Below are 27,172 nucleotides of genomic sequence, written 5' to 3' on the forward strand. Positions count from 1 at the left end.
ATTTAGTTGGTCATTTTCCTTCTGTATTCATAAATATGCAAATGTTTCTGCACATGCATTTGTTTTGACTGATGTCCTCTGTTTGACCTCCATAGTGGTGCTATGGGTTCTACGTCACACACCAGCATGGGTACGCAGGCTTTGAACTCTTTTTCAAGACCAGAGAGCTGAAGAAGAAATGGCTGGATCAGTTTGAAATGGCCATGTAAGTACACAGTCATAGTTGTTTGTGATCAGCACAGAAAACCACTGTGTGTATATCATAGGAAAAACACACTATGAGTGTGTGCATGGTGTTTATTTGTCTTTGTTTGCATCCAGTTATTCCAAGGCCGAGAGAGGTGTTGACTCTTTCATATGCACTGTTTGATCAGGTCTAAGCTGTAATCAAGCACACACTGCTGACAACAGTACGATAACACACACACACACACACACGCACACACAAACAGGCCGACACATTAAACTGTTCCAAAGAGCTGCAAAACTACAAAGAAGTCACTCTGCTTCAGTAGTGCTTTATGGAGGTGTATCTTTTGTATTATTTTGTACCAGTGGGAGATTTTTGCAGGCTGATATCCTGTCTGGATCTTTAAGTTGATTCAGGGGAATCCACTGTTGTTTTGATTGACTGAACAAATGATTTTGTGTTTGAAAACAGAATCCCTGATATGCATGCAGACTATCTGTTAGGCCTTATTTCTTATAGTGTGCTGGATTATTCTTGATATATGCATAATAACAAAACGGTATACTGTAGCTTATGGGGATGCACATTAAACAATGCACAATTTTAGTTTTTCTCTAACTTGAACTGCAAGTTCATGTACTCATGTATAAATTTATACACTTCCATGACCACCAGGTCACTGATATTTTCTCAAAACCCCATGTGTAAATTCCAAAATTTAAAGAAGTGGCCATTGTCACCCTGCTCTTGAACCTATTTTTATCCATGGATCCATGGTTTGTGTCTGAAAACTGCTATGTGTGCCTCTGTGAACTGGGTAATGACACCAGAAGGGGCCCATTCAGAAAGTGAAAATTGTACCTGTAAAGAGGATGTGGGCTTCTGATGAAGGACTCACTTATGGAAGCACTCAGTTTAAGTGGCTTCTGGATGGTGTGTACAATACAAAAAGACGTTTTTGTGTCAGCTGTGTTTGTTCACATTCCAGGAGGGCTGCTTGTTTCTGCTATGCATATTTTCCTTCTCATATTTGAACACATGCAGCTCAAAATTGGATTTGTCTGGCCTAATTCAAGTCCTCTTCATGTACATGTACACATGTCCTTGGGGTAAAATTGCTTCTATTTTAGCCATTGGATGGAATAAACTGCAGAGGTTTTTGCCACAACAATGTTTCTTTAATTTAGTTCATAAAGAAATTATTACAAATTTTTAATAAATATAATCATTCACATTACTTAGATACACACACAAATTCAGCGTTGTTAGCCATACTAGCAGCACGGCTGTAGAGATGCCAGTGACAGTCTGCCTAAAATTGGTCCCCACTTTGGTCCACACTGAAATATTTCAGCTATTGCAGCATGGATTGTCATGGTATTTCGTACTAACCTTTGTGGTTTTGGGTGAATGTCTCAACAACTGTTGGATAGACTGCCATTGAATTTTGTATCCACATTCATTTCCCTCTCAGGATGATGTGTAATAACTTTGGTGATACCTGACTTTCATCAGGTCAAAATTGATTCATTTTAAAATTTTCTTTCTGTATCTGGCAACTGACAGTCTAGACAGAGAGCAGGGTGTGACATGCAACACGACACTGTAGACACATGTAGATGCACTGCAAATAATTTAACTAATTATATTCCCATAAGCCTCATCTGAACTTTGTGTTTAGTGATAATTACCAAATGTCACTATGCTGCAACAAAGATGGTGACCGTAGTAGGCATTAGACCTGCTAAATATGAGCCTACTACTGTTGCATACTGACATTAGCATTTAGCTGAAAACACTGCTGGGTGCATTACAGCCTAACGGGCTCTACAGTACTGCTCTAAGCTCTTAGTCACGTTTTTATTTAACCAGTTTTTCTTCTTCTATGTCTCAGATCAAATATCCGACCAGAAAAAGCCAATCACAACTCTCACCAGTTCAAGATGCACACGTTTGAAAGGGTCACTTCCTGTAGCTTCTGCCACCTCTTGCTCAGGTATGATTTAGGCATTGTGAAGAACCTCTTATATTGTGGATAATTAGACATAATTCCCAGTAGAGAAACAATGTTGCAATATGTGGCTCCCAGTCCTAGGTCTGAGACGGGATGAAGATGAACTGTAACTACACATATTGTTCTAGGATGGCAAATCATCATGTGTTATTGCACTGATATGAAAATACACTTTAAATTCTTTTTCATATTGGAGGTATGAAAGGAACACCATGACATTTCACATTTCAGTCTTCAGTTTTCCTCAGGCACTTTACAGAAAAAAGTTTTTTTTTTTAATTTAGCTCTCGCTTAACTGGAAATGGCTTATTAGTGCTTGGTGTAACTGAAATAAATAGGGGCTTTAGACTGTTAGCTGTCTCAGTTTCCAGCAGACCATTTCAGTTTTATGGTTTGGAAAGCTGAAGGACATATCATGTGTCATTTTTCTTATCTTGAGAGTGTGACAGAAGCCTGAAAATCCAAAATGTCAAGGCATTTCTCTTAAGGAGGTGGTTATACATGAAATATATCCTATGTTTTATTGTCTCCAGAGGCATTTTTAACCAGGGTTATCGCTGTCTAAAATGTGGGCTGGGGGCTCATAAGGAGTGTCTGGGGCGACTGGGAGTCTGTGGGAGAACAGGTGAGATGGAGGCGTCCCAAACCGATTCTGTTTCTTGCCAACCTTGTACTCTACATATGCTAATTGCTACTATGCTGTGGAATTGTTGCTGTAAATGTGTATACTTCCATTACTTTGCCTTCAGGCTCAAATTCTACATACCTTTATTTTCCTGTCAAAGAAAATCTAAATTTTCAAAAGACAAACATGATTTACTTGTTTAACTGAAAGCTAAAATATGTCATCTAGATACCCATCTGCAGCATCATTTTTTATGTCAAGCTTCGGCTCTTTGTCACCAGTGTGGTGCTGCAGTTTGGGTACATTACCCTCCCTGAATACACAGACAGCTAAAGGCAGCTCCGGTCTTTGACAAGCCTTTCTAGCAGAAGTGCTGTGGTCTTTATGCATTCTGAGGTGTGATGAGGGCCAGCCGAGGTTGACAGTTGAGGTTGTATGTCAGGAAGCCACCACACTCTCATACTGCATTCCTCTCACTGTGTCTGTCTCCCACCTGACTACAGATTCTGCCAAGACGAAGCCCAAGGTAGGACGTGGAATGTGTCTCTTCTTTGACTTACACACACAAGTTGACATAATTATTGAAATACAGTATAACAGCAGAAAATGTAATATACATCCTCACATGTGGAATCACGTACTCACGACTATAGGAAAAGTGTAGATGATAAATTTTGCCGTCTTCCATTAAAACTGTTGTTAGTGAACAGTTTAAACTTGTAGAACCTGAAGGATCTGGTATTGCTGTAATTCATGTTTGTAAGATTACTTTAATGGTACTCTTCATCATCCTCACTTTAGGACCAATACACAGAAATAATCAGACACCTTCACCAAGATATTTTTCAAATACATTATGAATCAAAACTGAACTCTCTCATTTGTGAAAGTATACAGATCCTTTGCTATGGCACTCCAGATTGTGTTCAGGTGCACCTTGTTTGCTTTAATTATCCTTGAGATGTGTCTAGAACTTGATTTGAGTTCATCTGTGGAAAACTGAATTGATTGGACATAGTTTAGAAAGGCACACACCTGTGTATACAGTATAGGGTCCCGCAATTCATGCTGCATGTCAAACAAAAACCAACCAAGAACTCTCTGTAGACCTCTGATAAAATCGCAGTAAGGCATAGATCAGTGCAAGGATATAAAACAATTTTTAAAGCCTTGAGTGTTCCCAGGAGCACAGTGGCCTCGATAATTGTGAAATAGAAGATGTTTGAAGCCACCAGGGCTCTTCATGAGTAACTGGGAAAGAAGGACCTTAAACAGGGAGGTGACCAAGTATCCAACAGTCACTCCAATAGAGTGTCAAAAGTCCTCTGCAGAGAACCTACCAGAAGGATGAACATCTCAGCAGCACTCCATAAATCAGGCCATATTTACTCAAATATACTCTTCTCTGATGAGAAAAATAGCTTTCCAAACACTTTATGCAGAAATGTCAGAAAATGTATTTTCACTTCGTCATTATAGATTTAGTGCAGACTGATGGGCAACATTTTATCCATTTTGAATAAAACCTACAACACAACAAAGATGAATCATTTCTGAAACCAATGTAGACTGAGTCAAATTTTAATTAGTTAATAAATAAAGCTGCTAAAAACTGGTTATATATTTGGATTTAAATGATACTTTAAATATTAAGGCCAATATCTTAGTAGAAAAAACAAATGTGTTATTAAGGTTATTGTGCAATTCATTAATTGTAAATGTTTCAAATCATTAACAATTTATACTTTGTGATCATTTTAAATGTATTGATTATTTAATGCCATGTTGATTACATGTCTTAAAATTGGTGCAGAATGGTGCAACATTTAGTGTCATTTTATTATAGTAACAATTCAATACTTTACAAATGTATATTCTTACTGTGGGCTCAACATAAGTCACCTGTTATGTGCGTAGAAAATGATCAGGGCCTTTTCATTCTAAACGCTGTATGGATAAAATTAGTCCTCTCACTCTGCAACAAATGCAAGAAATTCTAGTTTGCTTCCCAGACATTCCAGTTTCTGCAATGTGTGACAACTAATCTAAAAATAATGAACACTCTGGTGGGTTGTGGTCAAAGTGAGGAAAAAAGATCCAGCACTTATATATTTTTCTATTATATTTTAACCCTCAAAAGACAAAGCACTAACAGAACTGAATTTTACTTTGACTTGGTTAGATATTTCATATGGTTAGACCACACATCTAAAGCGTGTAGCGCTCACAGATGATTGTATTAAGAGTATGACTCATTCCTCAGGTCAGGCTGATCCAGCACAGGGAGTAACCTCTATATTTATCAGTCCCTTCCTTTTTCCACATTTCTTTCTTCATTTCTTGTTTTCATGCTTTCTTTTCTCTGCCTTACTTCTTGCTTTTTCTCTGTATCCACAGGAAAGCACATCAGCAGCCGATCCAGGTCAGTATGCCTTGACCACTTGACCACTTTTGTGAACCTGCTAGGGGCTTTACGTGGTACCCCTTAAGCTGCTTTCATCTTGGTTCTGTAGCAACACCGAAACACAGATAGGATGAAAAGGAGACAGTTAGTCAGAGGCCAGAGTGAGACCCGGAGCCGATAGCTGGTGGTTTAAAGCCAACCCTAAGATGTTATCATACCCCTTTTTTGATCAAATATTATTCAACTCTTTCTTGCCATAAAAACCGTGAAGATGTCAGTCTCTCCTGCTCTCACACAGGGTTCAAAGTTGGAAATGAGTAACAACAGTTTCCTCTTGACAAATATATTTGAATAAGAATAACCAATGAATAATAGGATGCAGAATGAATCCTTAACCAAAGCACAAAAAGCCCCTTTTCTCACCACAAGCAGTGATGCCTAAACCCTAGACGGCATTGAAGATGTATTGGAGTGGGTGGAATTATTATGAGAACCACAGCAGGAAAAATGCTGGCAGAAAAGCACTTCCAGCAGTCTATATGCCTCGGCCTCAACTGCTGAGCTGTTGCCTTTGCGATAAATCAATTTCCATAAGGGGCTTTATGAGAAAGACAGCTGTGCTTATTGTTCTTATTAAAAACATGAATGTGAGATATTCCATTCATCTGAGGTCACCATCAGCTAATAGTTTCTTCAGGCTGGTTTGCAGGGGGGCCCATGGCTGGAAGGGAGATGTGTCTGTGGGGGCTAGATGTGTGAGTCAGGAGAGAGTAAGTGGCTGTGTCTTTTATGTTGGCAGGGGTGTTTAGTCTTAGCCTTTGCTGGATGCTTGTGGATGTATTTGTCTGCCACATTGAGGAACGACCGGAGCTGTGCTATTCAGAAATCAAAGAGATTAATTTCCTGCAATTGTACATTGCTGATTTTGAGCCTTGTGCCATTTTAATGGTTAAAACCCCAATCAAAAACACTGTCAGAACTCATTTATGTACATGCAAAAGATCAATTATGGAGATATTGCATAGTGTACATGAGCAATTATTAAACAGTTGGTTCACCCAAACCACCAAAATATGTTCTCACTTTATAAGTATGTAGCTCAGGTGCTTTTATTTGCACAGATTTTGAAATATCTGCCTCTGAGAGTTCTGCTGTCAGCCCAGCAGTTATGAGTGATGATGGAGAATTTTGTTTGTGGTGCTGAGAGGATTTTAGAAATACATTCAAGTAGCAACTTTACAACAGACAAAAAACTCTCAGTTGGTTTAACGTCATTTCTTGCTGCAGGGATGTAAGAGTGAACTCTAGACTGAGTGTCACAGACATTACTGCTTGTTGTGTTTACAGATAGGACAGAGAAATCATCTGACCACACCCATCCATAGCAAATATGAATACATTTATTTGAAACCAATCACCAGAATTATCAAAACATCTTTTTGAGGAAGCATTGTCCATTTTCTCATATTTAGAAAACTATATTAATAGTTTTCATAAGTACTAAATTCCACTTTCATCTCCAACACTGTGAACCTGTAACAGATGTGTAAGTCAACCCACAAATCAAAAATATCCCCAAAATTGTTTAATTTTGTGCCACTATTCTAGTGGGACAAAAGGTTCATCATGTTGCCCTTGTCATATTTTACTCAATAAAAAGTAACACAGTTCTCAGTTCAGGAGAAAAAACAAAGAACAGAAAAGGTAAAAAACATAAAATGCTTCAAAATATATTACTGGTAAATCATTGTGTATATAGTCCAGGCTACATTTAAGTCGAATAAGAATAATTGATTTTAGCTCTGACAGTTCACCAAGAACAGCATGTTATTAATCAAATAACAATCAAATTACTTTTGTTGCACTGCTGTGTGTTGCTCTGTATAAGACTCTTAAATAAATATCTAAACCATCCATCCATGGTCATGGGGATCTACTGGAGCCTTAAATATCTAAACCTTTGAGTATAAATATGCTTGTGATCTGTGTCTACTAGGTTTACCCAGGATGGTTGTGATTAGGGACTACAGTGGTGTCCCCTATCCTCAGTGTGGACCCCCACTAACCATTCATGCGGGGGATGTCATTGAACTGATGTTTGCTGACCTGCACAGCTCCTGGTGGCAGGTGCGTGTCACTCAGCTCCTCGTTTTATTTCAACATCTGTGACTCTATGAAAAAATAACATGTTATGGCTCACTGGTTTGACTTGATGCACGCAATATCTTTGCAGTGATATTGGTTTGATTCCGTGCTGCATGTCATCTCGTCTCTCTAATGCTGGATTTCCTATATGACACAGGGAGAAATGCAAAATGAAAGTATTAATGGTGTGACATTAGCAATTAATCTCCTCTGGGCCATTATTGTTTATAAATCACTAATTGAATTCTGGTTGTTTATCACATTCTGTGTCCTGTCAGGTAAGTCATAAATATGATGAAGTCAGCCCCAATTAGAAATATCAGATGAAGACCTGCATGAACTGTACTGAAACCTAGGTACATTACAAACGGGGACTGTTGTCTTCTCTTTCACTCTTCAGATTGAATCACAGCGTACCTCAGATGATCTAACCAATTAGTGGCTTCAGTTGATTAATTGAGTGCCACAGTGAGACAGTAAAACAGCAGACACTTCAACCTCTGGAGGATGTTTTAATGGTGGTGCACAACCTCATGTACAGGCACATTTGGCAATCACCTCATGAGGTCAGCCAACGTTTGAGAGCATTTGACCTTATCTATTTTTGAAAGGATGGCGATTCATCTGGGGTCTTCCAGCAGCCTCCCTAGCTGTTTCTCACTCTGCTTTATGGTGGCATTAAAGCCTCATCCTCCTTCTGGTGCTGCTCCAATCAGACTGCAGTCTTTGCCAACGGCACAGCTGGGAGTAGGCGTTTAGCCTGATTTCCTATGCTCCATGTTTCTCTCTGTTGTGACAGAGCACAAGGTGGAGGGTGAGGACATGAATGCCAGGAGACTTCTTGTAAGCTGGTAGAATGGCTAGCATAATGTCATGCCGCAGACCTGATGGCACTGCTTTGTTTGCTGCCATGGTTACTGTGCATGATGGAAGGGGATAATCATAGGAATTAAATGATAATACACATTTGTATTTATTCCTGTCCTCTGCAGAGTGATACTGTAGTAAGTCTACTTGAAGCTGCCGTGTGGAGGTTTTGACCACTAGAGGTGCTACAGAGCAATTTATAGATTCAGCAGATTAGCAGTGTTGAGATAAGGAATGTAACGTTTTCAGGCTCATAATATGTAAAAAATACAGATACTTCCCTCAGTTTTTGAAAAATCGGAAAAAAGGAAACCATTGCGTAATTTTAAGTAGCTGAAAAAAACATTTACCATAAATAAACATTTACCATTTACACACTATAGCTCACTGAAGACACATATCTCTTTGTGTCTTTTTTCCCCCTAAAATCACAGTTTATAGTTTTTAGTTAATACACATAATAACATTTGACAGTCTTTAATATGTGGTTTATATGTACTCTAGCTGCACCAAATCACATTAAACTCACAGCTGAGATATCAGCTACTAACACCATTAAGCCAGTTAGCAGGACTAATTTAGACGTTCCCTTTATTCCTTAAAGTTGGGTATTACCTCATTAAAACAGATAACAAAAAACAGCAAAAGTCAGATTCTGGTTAGCCTACTGTGTTTGCCTTCTTACAACAGTGCAATTACAGTCATGTCATGGGCGGATGGCTATTGGACAACAGTGTTAATGAAAAAGTAAGACTTGCATATTACCTCCAAACAACCATGTTTCAAAGCATATCAAAATAGCTTTTCAAGTGTTTTCATCAAGTTTGTTAGGTCTTATGGTCACACACAATGCATTTTAGTGAAAAGCATTGAATCTAAACAAACGCTCTACAGCTATATAACAAATTCTAAACGGAAAGCTCCACAGGGTACCTTTAATCTTCAGCGTCCCCAGTGGCGCCAGAGGATGGAATTACAGAACATTGAGAATTCATATCCCCTGTTACCCAGAAGGCAATTATCCCCCATCCCACTGGCAGAACAATACAATCAATCACTGTAATTTCATTTGATCCTTTGGCTGCTGCCTGTTTATGCCAACAGAGTAATAAGTTTAATCTTTATCATACGCTTATCGAAGGCATAACAAATAGAGAGGGGCTCTCAAAAAACCTTTGATGAAATGTTATTACACAGAATGAATCATAGAGATGGGTAAAGATTCGCTTTCCAATCTAGTTACTGCCAGGGCTTCCACGGTCCCAAAAAGCATTTCATACTCTAATAAAGAGCAGTGTGGAGGAAAGCATAAACAGGGCAGGAAGCTCAATGAAGGGCTTCACATGCCCTCAACACACACTGTCTTCTCAGATTGACTCAATAGACTTCAAATTGACCTCGAACTTAGAACTGGATGCATAAATGATCTTGAGCTAAATTTTGAAATATATGTCTACTGCTGTCATCCAGATGATGTGCATGATACATAATTAACGTATTATAATAAACTGAACTCTCTAAGTAAGAACAAATCTATATAAAAATTAGGTAATTTGTTTTATCAAATTGGTTTGTTTAGCTGGGGGAAAAAAGTCTTTCTACACTATGTTTGTTGAAGGAATTAATGATTTTCATATAAAGCTTGTATTTGCTTGAGGCGGGTTAGCTAGAATGGAATTGTTAGGCTTTAGTGCAAGCCAGGGAACTCACGCTGTTTGGATATTCAAAGACCAGAATAAGATCCATTATTTAGTGTTAAACGAGGCTCTTGTTTTGATGCAGTACAAATCTAACTGCCGGCAGAGTTTGAACCATAATTAACTTGGGCTGCAAATTAGATGCACTGCTTGTTGTGTGCTAATTGCTGAGGATTTATTGAAGCAAGTGTGGGAGGGGAAGAGGAAAAGAGAGAGAGAGCAGTTTAGTTGCTCCCAGACAAATATAATGCGATTAACAGCCAGTTACTATTGCAGGGCAAAATTCTGGCGACAAGCAAGATTGGCTTCTTTCCAAGTGACGCTGTGAGGCCTTGCCCATGTGTAAGTAATCAATAAGACATATTCAGCGTGATTACAATGCATTCAGTGGATAATGGCTACTATTGATGTCTTACCAAAGGAATGTAATGCTTTTCAATTGCAGTTTTTTTAGCTGTAGAAGACTGATTTCAGCCATTAGATGTGGCTTGAATATCACATTACCACAAATGACCTCCGCCCCTCTGTATTGACTCCATTAAAACACTAAATAACCACAATTCTTCTATGCCAGGTACCAAAACCTGTCGATTACTCTGCCCAGCTCTGGTAAGCAAAACAAAACCAAGACTGTAAATTGCTAACAGTTACCACAAGTCATTCTTGCTCTATTTTTTATTCTATTGACTGGTCTCATCCTCATGTTCAGAATGATTGATTGCAATGTAAGTGTAGTAGCTGTTCATGGGTGGTTCAGGTTTGCAGGACCAATGGAGAGATACCAGGCTGAGGTGGAACTCCAGGATCGAGAAAACAGCACTTATCTGGTTCGACACAGGAGTAAAGAGTGCACTGAATATGCCATCAGTATAAAGTAAGTGATATGATTACTTGTTTTCCATTGCTCCCAAACTAAACCTACAGTCTCACTCCAGTTTACCAAGAATAGTGGAATAAACAAAACACATAGGAGTCAGCAGCAGTCTTGTGGGCAAAAACACCTCATTGTGAGAGGCGAGCGGCAAGAATCACTGAAGCAAACAAAATGCCCACATGCAAATAACAGCTCAGTCCAACAATGGTGCTGTATCTGGAAATAAACAGGTCATCAAATGTTGAAGTGGAAGGGCCACAGTAGAAGGACATCATGCTGTGTTCCACTTAATTCACGGATGAACAATAAGTTATAATGGCTCAATAAGCAACAATGTGTAAAGAATGGCAGGAGTTTGCCTGGTCTAACGAATCACAGTGGAGACTAGTATTGCAGATGGGGGTGGGGGGAGAATTAATTTAATGGGTTGGTTCACTCAAAGCAAAACATAAAACAAAAACTTAATTTCTCACTTACTCCTATATCAAAACATGCTGATAGTTTCCAGGTTTTGGGACGTCTGTTTCAGAGATTTCTGCATTCACTGAAATTCTTCTAAGTCTCTAACAGCTGCTATACTGATGAGGAGAAAACACACTATTCCCAGTTCTCCTAGCTTTTAAATGCATTAATACCAGCTGCTGAGGTAGCTAATTCCATCTGAGACACTCTCTCTAAAGAAAATTTCCACTATGCTAGACATATTGTGTAAAGAAACTGCACAAATAGAGAAAGTGCCAGACCCAGAATAGTATTTCATCATATTTCTTTAAATAAACATCACAGAAATTTATCGATAAGTGTAATCTCAGTGCATATAAGTGATACATGCGCTGTGTTGAGGAAGAAACTCTAGAACTGCAGGGATCATTGTTGAACTTGGACCCAAGGAGTTCATGAGGCATTGCAGTTATAAAGATTTAATGTTATGAAACAGTAGTGTTATCAAGAAACAAAGGTGATCTTTGCGGTTGAGGCCCATGACAATTGCAAGAGAAAATATCCAAGGCAGCCTGAGATATAATACTGAAAATTTAATATTGAATGAATGACAGATGCAGATTGGCATGCTGGGTAGTGATTAGCTCTGTTGCCTCACAGCAACAAAGTTCCAGGTTTGAATCCTGTTTAACCTGGGTTCTTCGTGTGTGAAGTTTGCATATTCTCCTTATGTCTGCATGGGTTTTCTCAGGTACTCTGAAGTCCTCCCACAGCCCAAACATATGTAGTTTGGGGTTAGGCTAATTGCTGACTTTTCATTACCTGTAGATGCAGTGATCTGTCCGTGTGTACCCCACCTCTTACCTGATGGCTCCAGTCCTCTTGAATGTACCAGGATAGGTTGTAGATATTTGATAGATATTCCTGCTAAAAGTCTTTGTCAAACAGTTTGAGGTAAAATACAAACACAAACACTCAAGCAGCACAAGGTACAAATTAGTTACAGGTGTGGATAGAAGCTGAGAGGGGTAGGTGGGGCTGCAAAACATGAGAGCCATGAGGAGACACTGTGAACCTACCCAATATGCATAGGTTGTCTGTGTTTAAATTAAATGTATATTAGGTAAACCACTTTTCTTCAAAATATATTTTAAATGAAATTAGTTTGAACTCATAATCTCCCAGTGATATTAAGCACCTCTGCTATACCCAACAGCAAAACTTTTACACCACTACAAAAATAGAAATAAAGTCAGTGGATACATTAAACTCTGTGAATATTGTTGCTTCAAGGGTAAAAATCCAGTTTCCCTCTGAAGCAGCTTTTTAAGTCTAAATAAATTTAGATTTAGATTTTTAACTTTAAATCTAAAACTCTAATTGGCCCAGATAGAATTTAACCATAGACCTGTTTTGGGAAATGGCATTTGGATTTGTTAAAGGAGATGTAACTACCACAGCGAATCAGCTAATCAAGGCTAAGAATGAAGTTACTATAGTGACTGTCTTCCACACAAGGTTTATTTCACACTATTCACAAAGTTTAGCAAGTGAAGTTATGGGCAATGTTATGGTTTTATGAAGCCTGCAGCAGAATGTTAGCTACTGTAACAATGACAGGTGTCATCGTGTGGAATAAACATCAATGTCAATGAGTGCTGGACACATCAGTAGCATTCCATCACATTCATAAATGAGGTTCCTCAGTAGTGTATTGGGGATGGTACACCAGGTCACTAACATCACATCGGCTGTTGTTAAAGTTTACCTGAGGCTGCTTGCAGATACATGTTTCTATTCCTGTATACATGTTTCTCATTTTTAGGCATGTACACAGCTGAAAGAGGACAGTGTGAGTGTCACTTTTGTCTATTGCTATTATGTGACAAGTGGTCAGAATAATATCCACCCTGGAAAATTCCCAGACCATGTTGTATGAGTGAGGACTGTTGATTGCTCAGAGTAACAGGGACACCATTCCTGAAAATGTGTTGCTGTTCAGTTTCTTTGTTGTCAATTTTCAATGCTCTGAGCATCAACCACAAAATTCTGTCTTGATTATACTGAAGTACAAGTAGAAAGTATAAATAGTTCTTAACCTAGGAAAGGAACCCAAACTTTCTGCATGGCTAGACACAAGAGGTAAATAAGAAAATGTTTTTGAGTGATGAAGCTCTTATCCGCACTTCCTGTGCCAATTGCACAGGCTTTATTTGAACCGTACATTATACCTAAACACAGCTGAATATTAGTTTACTCTGATGGTCAACTCAATAATGTGGAAGAGCTGGAATTGGATGATCTATTTTACCATCTGTCTGTGTTCTCCACCTAGACATACTGTACATTTGTCTCACAGCTTTGCATCATATTGTTTGCTGCTCTCAGTCTTAGAAATGTATTTCAAAAGCAGGCTAGCAACATACTTGAATTGTAGATAAAACATTTATTACTTTAGGTCTTAATAAATGTCTGCTTTATCTGCAAGCTGAGTGCCTTTGGTATCCTGCTTTTGAAATACAACACTGTTCGTTTAACTAGTGAATATGTTTTAGGCAACATCAAAGTGCATTCAGTGTTTTAAAAAGAAGAAAGGACTATCGAATGCTCCTGACCTGGCATGACGGCTTTAAGAGATTATAACGATTGAGGGTGCACTCTGAATTAGTGTTTGGATGTTAGGACTATTTAGCCAGTGACACACCATTCCAGCCCATTTAGTTTGGTGAACTCATACGTGCCTCATTGGAAGCTTTGATATACAGGGCTAGTTTCTGAACACGCAATCCTAATTGCCTGTCTCACTGCTTAAGATCATTATCAGGATGGCTGTTTCAGATAATGGAACTTTATACAGAGAACTCCTACTAATCAGCTGTAACTGTCTAATGTCAAACAGTACAAGTGGTCAGTTTGTGTGTGCTGAATGATGTCTGTGTGGATGTGCAGCATTGTCAGCCTATAGGAGGAAATAAAGACTCAGCTTTCACCCAACAGGGCTCATCTGCTCTCCATGTTATGCACATTGTAACTCAACATGCATGAATTATGTATTAACCCCCATATATTTATAATGTAACAGTGAATATTCTCGTCCATTATATACTGCATCAGGAGATTTACAGTGTGGCTCTGTCTCCAGTGCACTGTAACTTGCACAATACCATATTGGAGACATGCAATATACAGCACTATGCTTGTAGTTGCCTTGACATCACATGTTCACTTGTGTGAACATTATGTATTTACAGAACAGTGTGTATTGGTTTGCAAAGTTGGACCCCTTTATTTTTTTAACAAAGTTAATTTATTTAATAATTTCATTATTTATTCAAGACTATCACATACCCTCTCAACTATACAGGGCTTTACACTCAGTTATGATAAATGTTTCTGTCATGTGAACAACTTATTAGTGTCTTCCATGGGAAGACTTGGGAAAAATGTTGACCTTAAAATTATGCTAATTTCTAATTCTAAATACTAAATCAAGATTAATTTTGGGAATGCTTTTGATTGATCTTGTTACGCCACAGTACCTTGCACAAAGGACACTGAGAAAAATGAAAATGAACAGAATTTCATATGATACAATAAATGTAAGTTGAATTGAAGGATAGAAGACAAAACAATACACCACCCAGGTAGAGTTAACAAAGGTTAGATATGTTTCCTAAATGAGAATATACAAAAATGATTCCTAATTTGGGGGTTTGGGAGTAAAGGAAAACAAAGAGAGAAAAGGGTTTTGTTACAGAATATATCTTTTTACTGACTTTTCTATGATTTCTTGCTATACTATAGGGGACTTTTAGTTCTTAACGCCTCCAACAACATTTCAAATGAAACTATTTAAGGTAAATCACTGTTTAGCCAAACTGCTCATACCTCATATCTACAGATCTTACCTGTGATAACCACTTATGCGTACTGTGGACATTTCTTAATTTTACAGGTTGCCAAACCAAAAACTGGCTTCCCCTTTAATGTTTTTTTTATTATCTGATGTGAGTGAATTGGATCTGATTTCCCCAACAGGGAAAAACCCAAGGTCTTCTTGTCAGACAAAGTTGCTTGACTCAGCATGGTAACCCAAAGCACAGACAGAGCTTTGTGATGGTTCACCATAGAGACTGGATGAATGTGGAAGCATGTATAGTTGATTAGCAGCCCATGTCTTATTTATTGTCCACAGGTTCAATGATAAAGTCAAGCACATTAAGATTCTGACCAAGGATGGCTGCTTTTACATCGCTGAGAGCCGGCTGTTCAAGACTGTACTGGTAAAAGCTTTAACTCTGTGAATTTCTTGCCCTGTAAACTACTGTGGCATTAAGGAGCATAATCATTTTAACATTATAGCAATCTCTTGAGAAAAACCACAGCATGCAAGTGGAGATATTACTTTTGTTGTTGTAGTGATCAAAGTGTTGTTTTGAAGTGCAGCTAATATTACACTGTTTCTAGTACTTACACTTGAAATGGGCAGGCTGCTGTTGTATTGTCAAGCTCAGACAAGCAACTTCACCCTAACTAGCCTTCCCACATGCCTTTTCTTTCATTTCTATACATTTGTACACAATACCGTCTAGACTGATCTTGTCTTACCAATGTTAAGGGTATGTTTTGTTTTATTGCGCTTGTTTTACACAGGACCTAGTGGAGTACTACAAGCAGCACTCACTGAAGGAGGGTTTCAGCAGTCTTGACACCACTCTGCAGGTCCCCTATAGGGAACTGTCCAATGGAAACATGCCCAGGGCCATTACCAAGGCTAGAAGCGGTGAGTCTTCTCAAATATCTAGGTTTCCTCTCTGAGACTGTCTGTTCAGGTGAGATCCTGATCCCATTATAGTTGAAAGCAAGTTTGAGCATTGTTTTGCCTGTTTAGAGTACCAGGAGCATTGGTTGTTGTTATACAGTCTAGTTCAGATAAAGTAAGGGGAGACGTTTTTCCCTGAGAAGGTTAGACCTGCTTGGAAAGCTTCTGTAAATGACCAAAACACTCATTTGAAACTTATATTTCCCAGGTCATCACATAGAAACAATAAAATGAGCTGGGGACAGACATAATGTGCTGGAATCAGCATCTCACTTTCTATATTTTGTTGTAACAGGCCAGCTACTGTACTGAATGCCCTCACCTCAGAAGACTGTACAAAAATGTCCTAGCTTACATTACAAAATCGCGCTGACAGAGCATTTGCCTGGTTATTAGACACTCAAGTTAAAACTGTGTCTTAATACCCGAGGCAGTCCTATCTTTGACGTGTGAGACATGCTAGAAATATTTAGCACAGCATAATGAGCTAACACGATTCCCTGCGGAACAGCACAGGGTGGAAGACAGCAGCAGTTTTTCTTTGGAGACATGCCTCTTCAGTTTTGCATGGTTGATCTTCTTTTGTCATTTACATAATAAAATCAAGTACAGTACAACCATATTTCTTTATAGCGTGAGAAAGTGCTTGCTATTGTTTTCACTAACTAGCAGTGCAATTGAGAGGTAATAAAGTACAGTATACATTAGTGCTTAAAGCAGTTTAGTTGAATGATTGTCAAACATGAAAAAATGTGCTTTACAACAATTCTATGACAATTACATTGATCACTGCATTTTTCAGTCTATTGTGCTTCTGTTTATTCCTACTAAATGACACAATCAATCAAATGCTTTTTTTGCATCTGCTTTGGAGCTTTTGATTGTGTCACATAATCTTCAACACATGACATTTGATCACAATTCTACAGGAACTGTAGATGTTTAGTAGTTTCTTTTTCTCAGAGAAAATAATATTAAAATAATGAAAAAAGACTAAATTGGAGCAAATATTCTTAGTATACAAGAGTTACTCACATTTATACATATAAATAAAGAAATGTACTGGTACTGGTATTGTTGACCTTTAGTGTGATCATTTTTTTGTTCTGATAGATGCAATGGGTGTAATGTTATGGATTTGAAAATTGCAGGCTTGGAAATTTGGAAATGCAGGTGGACTCACATGTGACAAGCTCTCAATCTGTCAGCAGGAAACATTCACCTAGAATTTTATTGCTGAAGTACTGTGTGGTGAAGAGGCCATTCTTGGCTGCGAGAGGTATAAAACATCATCTTTGATTTCAGCCTGCCGGCATGCTCTGGCATGAGTAAATGCATTCTTGTACTTCAACAAGTCCAGTGAACGTGTCATTACTGGGGCTCTAAGAGATGCTCATTCACTCTGAGGAAGCATGTGAAGGAGAAGGAGAAAAGGAAAGAGGGTTTGAGGAAGAACAAGATTAGGGGAATGGCTGGTTGGGAAATGCAAGTGTGAGAGAATAGATTAAAATGGACAGAAGTCGAAAAAGAGTGGGAGAAAGATGGAAAGTGAAGGGGACAGGAAGTTAAAGAGAGGCAGAAAGACTGGAAGGAAAGGGTTAGGAAGTGAAGAAGAGGTGTGAGGCAGAGTGAATGAAATGGGGGATGGTGAGAAAGCCAATGATGGAAGGAAAAAACTGAAGGAGATATAGTAGGAGGGAAATGGAAAGAGGTAGATCGAGGTAAAAAGAGAGGAGAAGGACCCTATTTAGGATGGTATCTGTAGCTTTTTAAAGCAGAGTTAAGGAACGTTTTTTAAAGGAAAAAATCAGCATGCTACACCTAAACCTCACAAATATATGGTACATGGTATATACTGTATTTGGTATTAGTTTCATTTGCAGACCCAAGGAAGTTGCTGCTCCTGCCCAAAAACAGTCCTTCACATAACTCATGTAAAACGACAAACTGTTGTTTGCACACTGGCTTTTGTATTGATTAAATGAGCTTTAGAGGTCCCGGTAGGCTGATATTTTTTTACCTTTGGAGATAGCTGTTTCACCTTTGTTCCAGTCTAAATGTTAAGCTAGGCTAACTGCCTCCTATCTCTAGCAGTACATTTAACATGCAGACACAACAGTAGTATTAATCTTCACATCTAACTCTCAGCAAGAGAGGCTTTTTTCAAAAGAGATCAATACAAACCAGACAACCTTCTGTACATGTGATCAAGCCAGTCAGATCATATTTCAGCTGCAACGCATTTTGCATGCATTTTCACTTTGTATTATAAGTGGGTTTTCATATCCAAATAAGACATCCATATGCAGATAGTATGCTACAGTAATATCACGTGCAAGTGGGTTAAAAGACTGATGCAGAGTACAAAGGGAAGGTATGGGGTAAGCCAGACAAAGGGAGAACACAAGACAAAAGAGAGAGTGAGAGCAATAGAGACAGTGAGTGAAAGAAATAGAAAAAAGTGTCGGCAGCTCACCAGGCTTGGCAGAAAGGTCCCAGTTAGGGCCCAATGCCCAAGGCAAGCACCAGGAGCCAGCTACTCCAAACGACACACTCTGCACACTGCTTAGCTCTGAGGTGGCTTCACAATTTTCCTGACAGGACATGACATTTCACTCGGTCTGCCAGTGGAGAAAACCATGTGACAGCCGCCTGCTGACACACACCTGAGGGATACCCATAGTCCAACTGAGGGAATGCGGCTGTTTCCTCAAAACTGGGAAAAGTTTGCAAATATGATCTGATGTAAAAGAGCAGGAAGCAGCTGGAGGTAAACTGTCTTAACTTAAAGAGAGGTGTACATGTAAACAACCACAGCCGCTGCAACAGCAGCTGAGGCAGCCAGACGAGCTCTGGAACAAAGTCAAAGTTAGCCTTTTGTGTCTGTTCGGATGTAAAATTCTGCTACATCCTTGTCCCTCTGCCTCCTTTGGCAGCGTTGGTCTCCCAGCGCATCAGGCTTCAAAGAGGCTCTGCAAGAGGTGTGTTTGTGCATCACTGCCATTCATCGTGCTTCCTTCTGTGAGAAAGCCTTGACAGACCTGCCGTTGCCTCAGTGCATTCTGGGATAGGTTATTATTGCCTTAAGTCGTCCACCCCCATAGACAGACTTAGTGTGGGCACTGCATTTTCTGTCTGGTAAACAGCCTCCGTGAAAAGACAGATGTCATGCCAAAACAAAAAAACACACACAAAATGGTTTAAATCTCATAACAGACACCTCATAGCAAAGAAAACAGAATGCAAGGCTGAGCAAACAATCACAAGATGCAAAACTACTGAAAAGCCATCAAAACTCTGGAGTAATTTGTTTGTAAAAACCCCAGCCAGCATCTTTAATTAAGTTTGACTGAGTGATTTTTGTCTGTGTATTTGTTTGAATGCTACGGCTGGGAAATCATTTAAAATATATTTTATTGTCTAGCAGATGGATCATTTTGTAGTTAAGTATTAATATTATCATGACACACAATTCTATTATTTTAAATTCATGATCGTAAGTGGACATTATTCAAAATCTTTGTCAAAATCAGATCTGAAAATATTAGAAAATGTATTAGAGAAATACTAAAAGAAATATTTAATCATACTATGCATTATCAGCTACTTGTATCAAATTCTACAGCTAGTTTAAGCTTGTATGTGTACATTCATTATATGTAACTTTATATATGTGTGCATATGCATTATGCACACATATATGTTTTTGTATAATGTATCAGTTTCCTGCAGAAATATATAGTATGATTATTTGTGCGCTCTCTGGTCAGGCAAACAGATGAGTATTGGCCTGCATTTACTTATCCCTGTGGGGGAGAGGGAGAAGGCATGGAACCATATTGTTGTGTTGACAGGAGGTGGTTTTCTGAATGTGAGGGTCTGCTGGCTCAGATGGGGTTTCATATGGAAGCAGAAGTTGTTGGCTCTGCCTTGTGGAAGCCAAGCCGATACCTTGTCAGGATGCCATGCTGTGCCCAGACATATACTTAACCCCATGCTGCTGCTTTAGCTCACCTGGTCTGAAACTTAAAAGTTGTTATTTGCCATTATTATGCAGTATGACTTGAGGAAGTATAAGTTATACTGCATGGCCAAAAGGCTGCAGGGTTTTGCTAAGTCTATTGCCCAAAACACAGGGAATGGCAGGGCTACATTCAAACCAGTAAAATTCTTTCACACCAAACTAGGGAAACAGTTTCTTTACAGAAATGCCTACAACAGGTTGTATTTTTAGTGACAGGATATTCCAGGCAGGATTCCTGCTCATACAAGCCCCAGGTGAAACTCCCTGGCTGGTTATGGAATTTTTGCAGCTAACATCGCTAATAGCACTGCTAGAGGTGAGCGTCACTGGAGTAGCTACTGTAGCCAGTCAGATTGTCGCCCCTGTTTTCTCTTCTTATCTCAGTTTCTGCCTCATCGTTGTCATTTTCATGAGTTTCCAGTATCTTGGTGACATTTATCATAGATGCATTTTTATCATGTTGTTAATCCAAGACAGGAGGCTAAATAATACTTCACTTAAGTAAATACTTCACACCTCACCTGAGCAATGTAGACTTGGTCACGTGATTCCAATTCATTATCCGGCCCATTAGATTTGTGCTTGTAGCAGATGAAATAACAATTTATTTGATGCTTTTCCTATATTGCCCTCTCCTCTTACGCTTCTCTCCTCCTGTCCTTGCTTTTTGCTTGTTTTTTGACTTTGCCAACTTTTCCTCTCTCTCTCTTTTACCCTCTCTCATACTATCTTTCTGTCAAACTTGTGTTTACTTTGCTTATGTTCTCTCTTTGCTCCCACTACGGCCTGAACCCCCCATCACTCGCTTCGTTTCTCTGTAGTTTCTCCTGGCGGCTGCAGCTTTGTTCCTCCCTCCTCCTCGCCTTTCTGGTCAGGTACAGGTACAGCTTTTCTACTCTCTTTGTCTCTTCCTTGCTGTATGCCCATATTTCCCCGTTTCTAAATACAAACTCTCTTGTTTTTCCTGTGTCTATTAAATAATGCAGTGTAATGATGCCTCTTTTACGTCATATTGCACGGACCGTGTGAGTTTCTGTGTGGGGAAAGTACATTCACATCAGTCTGCTCTAATACCAAATTGGAGATATTGTGGGTTTCTGACAGCTTTGATATCTCCCACTTGGCAAAAAGAACTGCAGAAAGGGCACCAACCAAAGAGCTGCAAAGCCATCATCGCTGGTATTTACATTTTACTAAAGTCCAATAATAATGCTGTCAACAGCTAATTAAAAAGGAGACACACATTTGTTTCTGTGGTTTCACTTGTCAATGAACTGCAAAAAATATGTAGCACAGTAAAATATGTAATTTAAGCTTAGTATTAATTTATAAGTTGTGACTACAGAGCTAACAATAGTGGTAACCAAACTGGAATAATAAGTGCTCCCACAATGAAGTAATATATTTATCCATTTCTGTCATTCTGCAGACATGGTGTGAATGCAGCATAACAGATTGTCTTTCTTTCTGTGCATCTTCATCATTATCACATATGTAACATGCATGTTGTGTATGTGTGAGCTTCAGTATCTATATTTGTATAAAGTGTGCGCATGAGGGAGTGAATGTATGCCTTTCATTCAGCATATCTTCCCAGTTGTGTCACCCAAAGTGTCCACAGATAAAGCAAACAAACCTATGCCCACCTGTGTTCGCATGTGATATGAGCCCAGACTTGCATGAGTAGGAATAACCTTGTATAACCTGATAAAGGCTGATGCAATGCATGAGCTGAATTGAACATTAACTTTTAATAAGATCAGCATATGACCACGATAACCCACAGACTCTCATCTCTGCTCTGTGCTTGGCACTGCCAAGCTGGGCTGCTGTTTACATCTCTCTTCTGTGAATCGGCTTTTTTCTTTCATCTCTGTCTTCATGGTCCTGGTTTTACATTTAATATGACTCAGGCCCATGAATTTTTGCTGCCCTGTCATCCTTACAAGATAACCACTATGGATAATACCTGTGAATATTGTATTTCATGGAATTGTAAACCTTGTTCAAACAACAGCCAGAACCCAAGGAAATCTAACAATACTGTATAAAGGTAGATAAAAAGTTCTCTAGTGTGTTGTGACTATATCTGTAGTCTTTTCACAAGGATTACTACATAACTGAACATTTTGTTAAGATGAGCTTGCACCCAATCATTCTTTGCTGCTTGTTAGTACATAAAGTTGCTTATAATGGGGAATTTCTAAGAAATTCCATTTTCAATTTTGAGTTATAAATATACACAATGGGATGTGCAAAGAAATGACTGAGCATTCTTATGAAAGCTTCCTAATCATATTCTTGCCCAATCATGTAGCCCTAAAGAAAGTCTTACCGGGCCATGATGTCTTCAGGGCCACACAAGAAGATCTCTTCAAACCTAAACTATCATAAAGTGCACATCCAGTGGTTTCAGGGGCACCACTACAAAACGGGCAAAATGCTGACCATTTTGTGTGTACCCTGGTGTAACTGGTGTGGGTTAGGTATATTCAGTGGCAACAGGACAGTTCAAGCCCTGTAGTTACATTGACTGTCAGTATCAAGAACAGTGATAATACTGACAGTCACTGGTTATCTTGTTGCATTAAATACCTTGGTGCATTTTAATATCCTAAGTTGCTTTCTGTTCTCTCCTCACTATCCTACTAACACTTTTGGTTACATTAGCCTAAGAAGAAATACCAACAGCAATCCTGATAGTTTAAATTCACAGCTCCTATGGAGATAGTTTGTAGGTGTAAGAGCACAGGCAGGTCTACAGGGTTGTCAGGTGGGCACTCTCTCCATAACGGTGTTTCGTTGAGTTGGACCCATGACAATGAGAAGGCATCTCATCTGAGAACCACCTCGCTCTGCCTGCACACACACCCCAACACTCTCAGATAAACTACCCTTGTCAAGAATTGCTGCTGACTTGGACAGTCCACTCATCAGCAGAAAAACTAAGCTAGTAATAGAAAACTAACCTAGTAAATATCTGCTAGTCAATAAAATTTGCAAAAAGTTCAATCTTGACCATGTAAACAGGAATGTAACAACAACAACAAAAAAATCAATCAATCAATCAATGTATTTAATTGTGGTAGGGCCTGTGTTAACATTTTTCTTTCCAGGGGTTGATGAGAATTTAGAGTTAAGTTTTGTTCAAAAGTTAGTCACCAAACATTCTTGCCTCGACTATTGTTCTCAAGGTGATAAACTTAAAGAGGTAGGAGAGGAGCTTTAAAAAAAGCCTAGGATTTCTGAATGCATAGGATTTCTGAATGCAGAAGAGTGGCTTTAAGGGGGTGACACAGGTGAGGAGTTCCACAGCCACGGACAGATTGTTCCGAATGGAAATGGGTTTTTTCATTTCAGTTAGTGAGTATTAAACGTTCTAAAAATGTGGAGGAAACATCTGTAAATCGTACTCTTAGATACAATTCTGATTAAATTGTATGGAGGGTGATTTATTGATTTTGTGAGTGTAATATTTCTTGGTGGACCAATCGCAGCAAATAACTTCATAACCATAAATCCTGAATGAGGTTTTGTTTTTTTCTTTTCCATTTTCAACCCTAGAAGTGCTCTGAAAACTTTACTAAAGTCCTTTGAATCTCTGGAAGTATTCTTAGGATATTTGTGACATTGAGTGTGGATGGCCCCTATTAAAAGAGCTCTCTGTCTCAGTGTTTTCTCCCAGGGTGGTGGGTATTGCAGTGGCACGCTACGACTTCTGCTCCAGAGACACACGAGAGCTTTCACTGCTGCAGGGAGACATTATCAAGATCTACACCAAGATGTCCAATGGATGGTGGAAGGGAGAAGTCAATGACAGGGTAGGTGTATAGATATTGTATTTCATTTGCACCTTGATGTTTTGTGTCATCTGTGCACTGATCATATACAGATGATCATATATTGTGTAGTTTTTTTGTACATCTAACCTATGAATCCATTTAGTAATCTAGATATTCCTGTATAATTACACATCGAATTGATTGGACAATTCCCTATTAGACATAATGCTTTAAAATGGCTATATTGTAGTTTAAATGGAGTAAGTCACTGTTTTTTAACCACGTCCTTGAGGTAATAACTGTCTAACCAGTAGAGATTCAATATATGTTTTGGCCCAGATTAGATTTCAGATTTGCTGACACATACCATATAAACACCTGATAATTGGACGCCAAACCTAAGAGTAAGAGTAAAGACTTGAGAATGGAGGCGCCCTAATATCTGTGTGATTCAATACTTTTGTCTGAATTGTGTTCTGTTTTTCTGCTTGTCAGGTGGGTTGGTTTCCCTCCACATACGTGGAGGAGGAGGACTGATGGTTGAATGACATCTATTCAGCGTCCTTTCAAAGCTGACCACCTATAGTGAGTGCTAGGCTGCTGACCCACACTTTCTGTGCCCTGCAAGTCAGATCTCTTTGATAAAAACCCAGAGACGCAGACTTAAGAGGAAGCGGCACTGCCCTCAAAAACCTTCTCCTGCCCTCTGACAGACTCTCATATGGAGCAGATGTCACATCTCTGATTCCAGGAGCGTCATACCATATCTCGCCTCTCTGCCTCCCTGTCTGCCCCCGCAGCCCACTGGGAAGTGCATGTGCTGTACCCAGATAACCCTACCCGCTCACCTTGTCTTATTATTGATAAGTCCTTTCGGCTGGTGTGAGACTTGCCTTCACTGTCATCATGTTTCGATACTGGGAAGGAAGGCTCAGTCACCCAACTGGAACACAGATCCTGCTGACAGCACACCACCCAGGTACTCCACTAAACTGAAACTCAGGAGCCGAGGGGGCTTTGACAGTTGTTGGCTGTTCAGACTGTTGTGATCAATTTTCTGTCTCAGACTAATTTTCTTTTAAAAATTTAATCACTGGACTGATATAAACTGTGTAATATTTGAATGCAATTGCTGAAACATGATTAGAAATCATTTGAAAAAAGGATGAAAAGATTTCAGCACCACAGCATGAAGGATTGATCTGTCATTCACATACGATGTGTTTGCAGTCTTAATGACTATTAGTCTTGTGGAGCTAGAAGCGATTTTATTATGACAGGAAATCATGTGTGCAGTCAAAGTAGTATGTTTTGTTCCTTTTCTGTTAGAATTTCTTTTTGATCACAGTATGTATTTGAATCACTGCCCATCTTTAAGTACTGCCTTTGTGAGGCATAAGATTTGTGTCAACAATTCGTAAGTACTTTACCTTTTTCTTGTTCCCATTCAGATTTAAAGCAATAGTTTGGCATTTAGGAAAATACACTTAACAGGTAGGTGGATACTGTTACCTTAAAGCAAACTGGTATCACCAAGAAAATAGATAACCACAATTCTCAAAATATCAATCTATTCTTTTAAGCCAAAAGCAACTGGCCCCACGAGACTAAATTACTGTGGTGAATCAGCTGAAGGAGGAAGGAACTCATATTTTGATGATGTTCCCATTTAAATGGCACTGAAAGAAAAAAAAACATTCTGATGGTAAACGTCAGACATGTGAAGTCCTCAAAGAGAGAAAAAATATGCACAGAAAGAATAACAAAGACAAATAAGCTTTAAAGTGCATGTGTGGGATGGATTGTTCAATTGGTAGCATAGGTCTGTACTTCACTCTGAGCGCCTTCATCTTTTGATCATTCATTGTGGAAACCAGAGAGCCATTTTACATTCCAAAGAATTTGTGTTTACCTCAACTCTTTTTGGTTCCAGAATGAATGATTCAAGGGTGATGTAAGAGCCGTTCACTGAAGAGTAATGTAGCACAACAACGTTAAGTGAGACTGTTTTCATTCAAACGTTAACACCCTGATAACCTTGTGTGGCATCAATATTTAATAAAAGCATACTCTTTAGAAATTTGATAGGCCCTTCTTTCCTTTTCAGACACATGTTACTGTACATAGTAGGAACAAAGGATGCAGTTGCATCACAAGTCACAGCTGTGTCTGACAGTTGTGGACAAGCAGTGAAGAACTGGCTCTAATACTGGCTAAATATAGAAAACAGAGAAAAGAAACATCTCAAAACCGTTTAGGTGAATAACGTGTAAGTTCAGCTGTGTTTTCTTTCTAAAACGATGTCACTGAAATAAGAAGCAATCCTGGGCCCTATTTGTCGAATTTGCAACATGTAAGCTGTTATTTGCAACTCCTGTCATGTTGGTTTGACACATTTCAGCTAATTAAAACACCATACCTGAGACAAAAGTATGAGCATGTGACAGTCAAGTTTCTAAATTTATCTCCCAATTTGCAGGTCAGTTGTTTATGAAACACTGCGAATCCCCATTTTGAAAAATGCCCTGTGTCTTTAGCCCTGTTTATCCTCTAGACTTTCAACCCTTACCACAAAGTAGTAAATGTTTTTTGATACATGTTGTGGACATGGTACGCTGTAAGCTATCAAATCAAAAAAAAAGTAAAACCTATAGGTACTGTATGGTGTGAGAGGAGATCCAAACCTCTACAATACATATATTGTCTGTAATCTATGAAAAAATCTTCTTAGTTGTTAAGGAGTAAAGGGCTGTCACTTTTTAAAATAGGTTTGAATACATTAGAACCAAAATGTAATTTGCCCTGTAATCAGACCTGACAACAAGGCATGCAGTGGTTCAGATGGTGCATGTCTTGATCTTAGTCTATAAAAACTGATTTCACAGTTAATTTCTTAACTGTCTATCTAATGTAGATGATCTAACATCTCCTTAACCCCATAATAGCAGGTGAACAATTTGCTATTTCATTCTAAAAGCCAATCGTTGAGCTGCCTTTTTACGTGGTCAAGGAGAATCTTGTCCACCTTTGGGAGGTGAGCAGGGCCATGCCTGGTTGCGGCTTTGATAGACTGCCTTGGAATACCAGGTGCTACAAGCAAGGATTGGATGTCATGCTAGCAACCCATGCCTGTACAAGCCTCACCGCTACAGAAACAATGAGCATCTCTTCCGGAGAGACCTCAGTGCCCAGTGTGCTCACTAGCATGGGAGGAACACAGACTCAGTCTGGGATATGTTTGTTGTCATAGACAAAAAGAAGACATTGCAGAAAATACATAGACATTT

The 27,172-nt window shown here is 39.0% G+C and overlaps 1 protein-coding gene across 2 annotated transcripts in view; it reads left to right on the top strand.

The window, feature by feature from the left end:
- vav3b (vav 3 guanine nucleotide exchange factor b) overlaps positions 1-26,769 on the top strand; it is a 50,249-nt gene extending 23,480 nt beyond the window's left edge. For both annotated transcript variants that reach the window (XM_026313098.2, XM_026313099.2), the window contains exons 15-27: positions 96-205; positions 2,085-2,186; positions 2,738-2,829; positions 3,333-3,355; positions 5,227-5,251; positions 7,230-7,360; positions 10,219-10,284; positions 10,517-10,551; positions 10,700-10,816; positions 15,453-15,540; positions 15,911-16,040; positions 23,776-23,924; positions 24,381-26,769. In XM_026313098.2, the coding sequence (XP_026168883.1) occupies positions 96-205; positions 2,085-2,186; positions 2,738-2,829; positions 3,333-3,355; positions 5,227-5,251; positions 7,230-7,360; positions 10,219-10,284; positions 10,517-10,551; positions 10,700-10,816; positions 15,453-15,540; positions 15,911-16,040; positions 23,776-23,924; positions 24,381-24,422 (1,110 nt within the window). In that variant the 3' untranslated portion in view covers positions 24,423-26,769. The remainder of the gene's footprint in view (positions 1-95; positions 206-2,084; positions 2,187-2,737; positions 2,830-3,332; positions 3,356-5,226; positions 5,252-7,229; positions 7,361-10,218; positions 10,285-10,516; positions 10,552-10,699; positions 10,817-15,452; positions 15,541-15,910; positions 16,041-23,775; positions 23,925-24,380) is intronic.
- Positions 26,770-27,172: the final 403 nt, after the last annotated feature.

This window comes from Mastacembelus armatus, chromosome 17, assembly GCF_900324485.2.
Source record: "Mastacembelus armatus chromosome 17, fMasArm1.2, whole genome shotgun sequence".
Taxonomy (NCBI): Eukaryota; Metazoa; Chordata; class Actinopteri; order Synbranchiformes; family Mastacembelidae; genus Mastacembelus; species Mastacembelus armatus.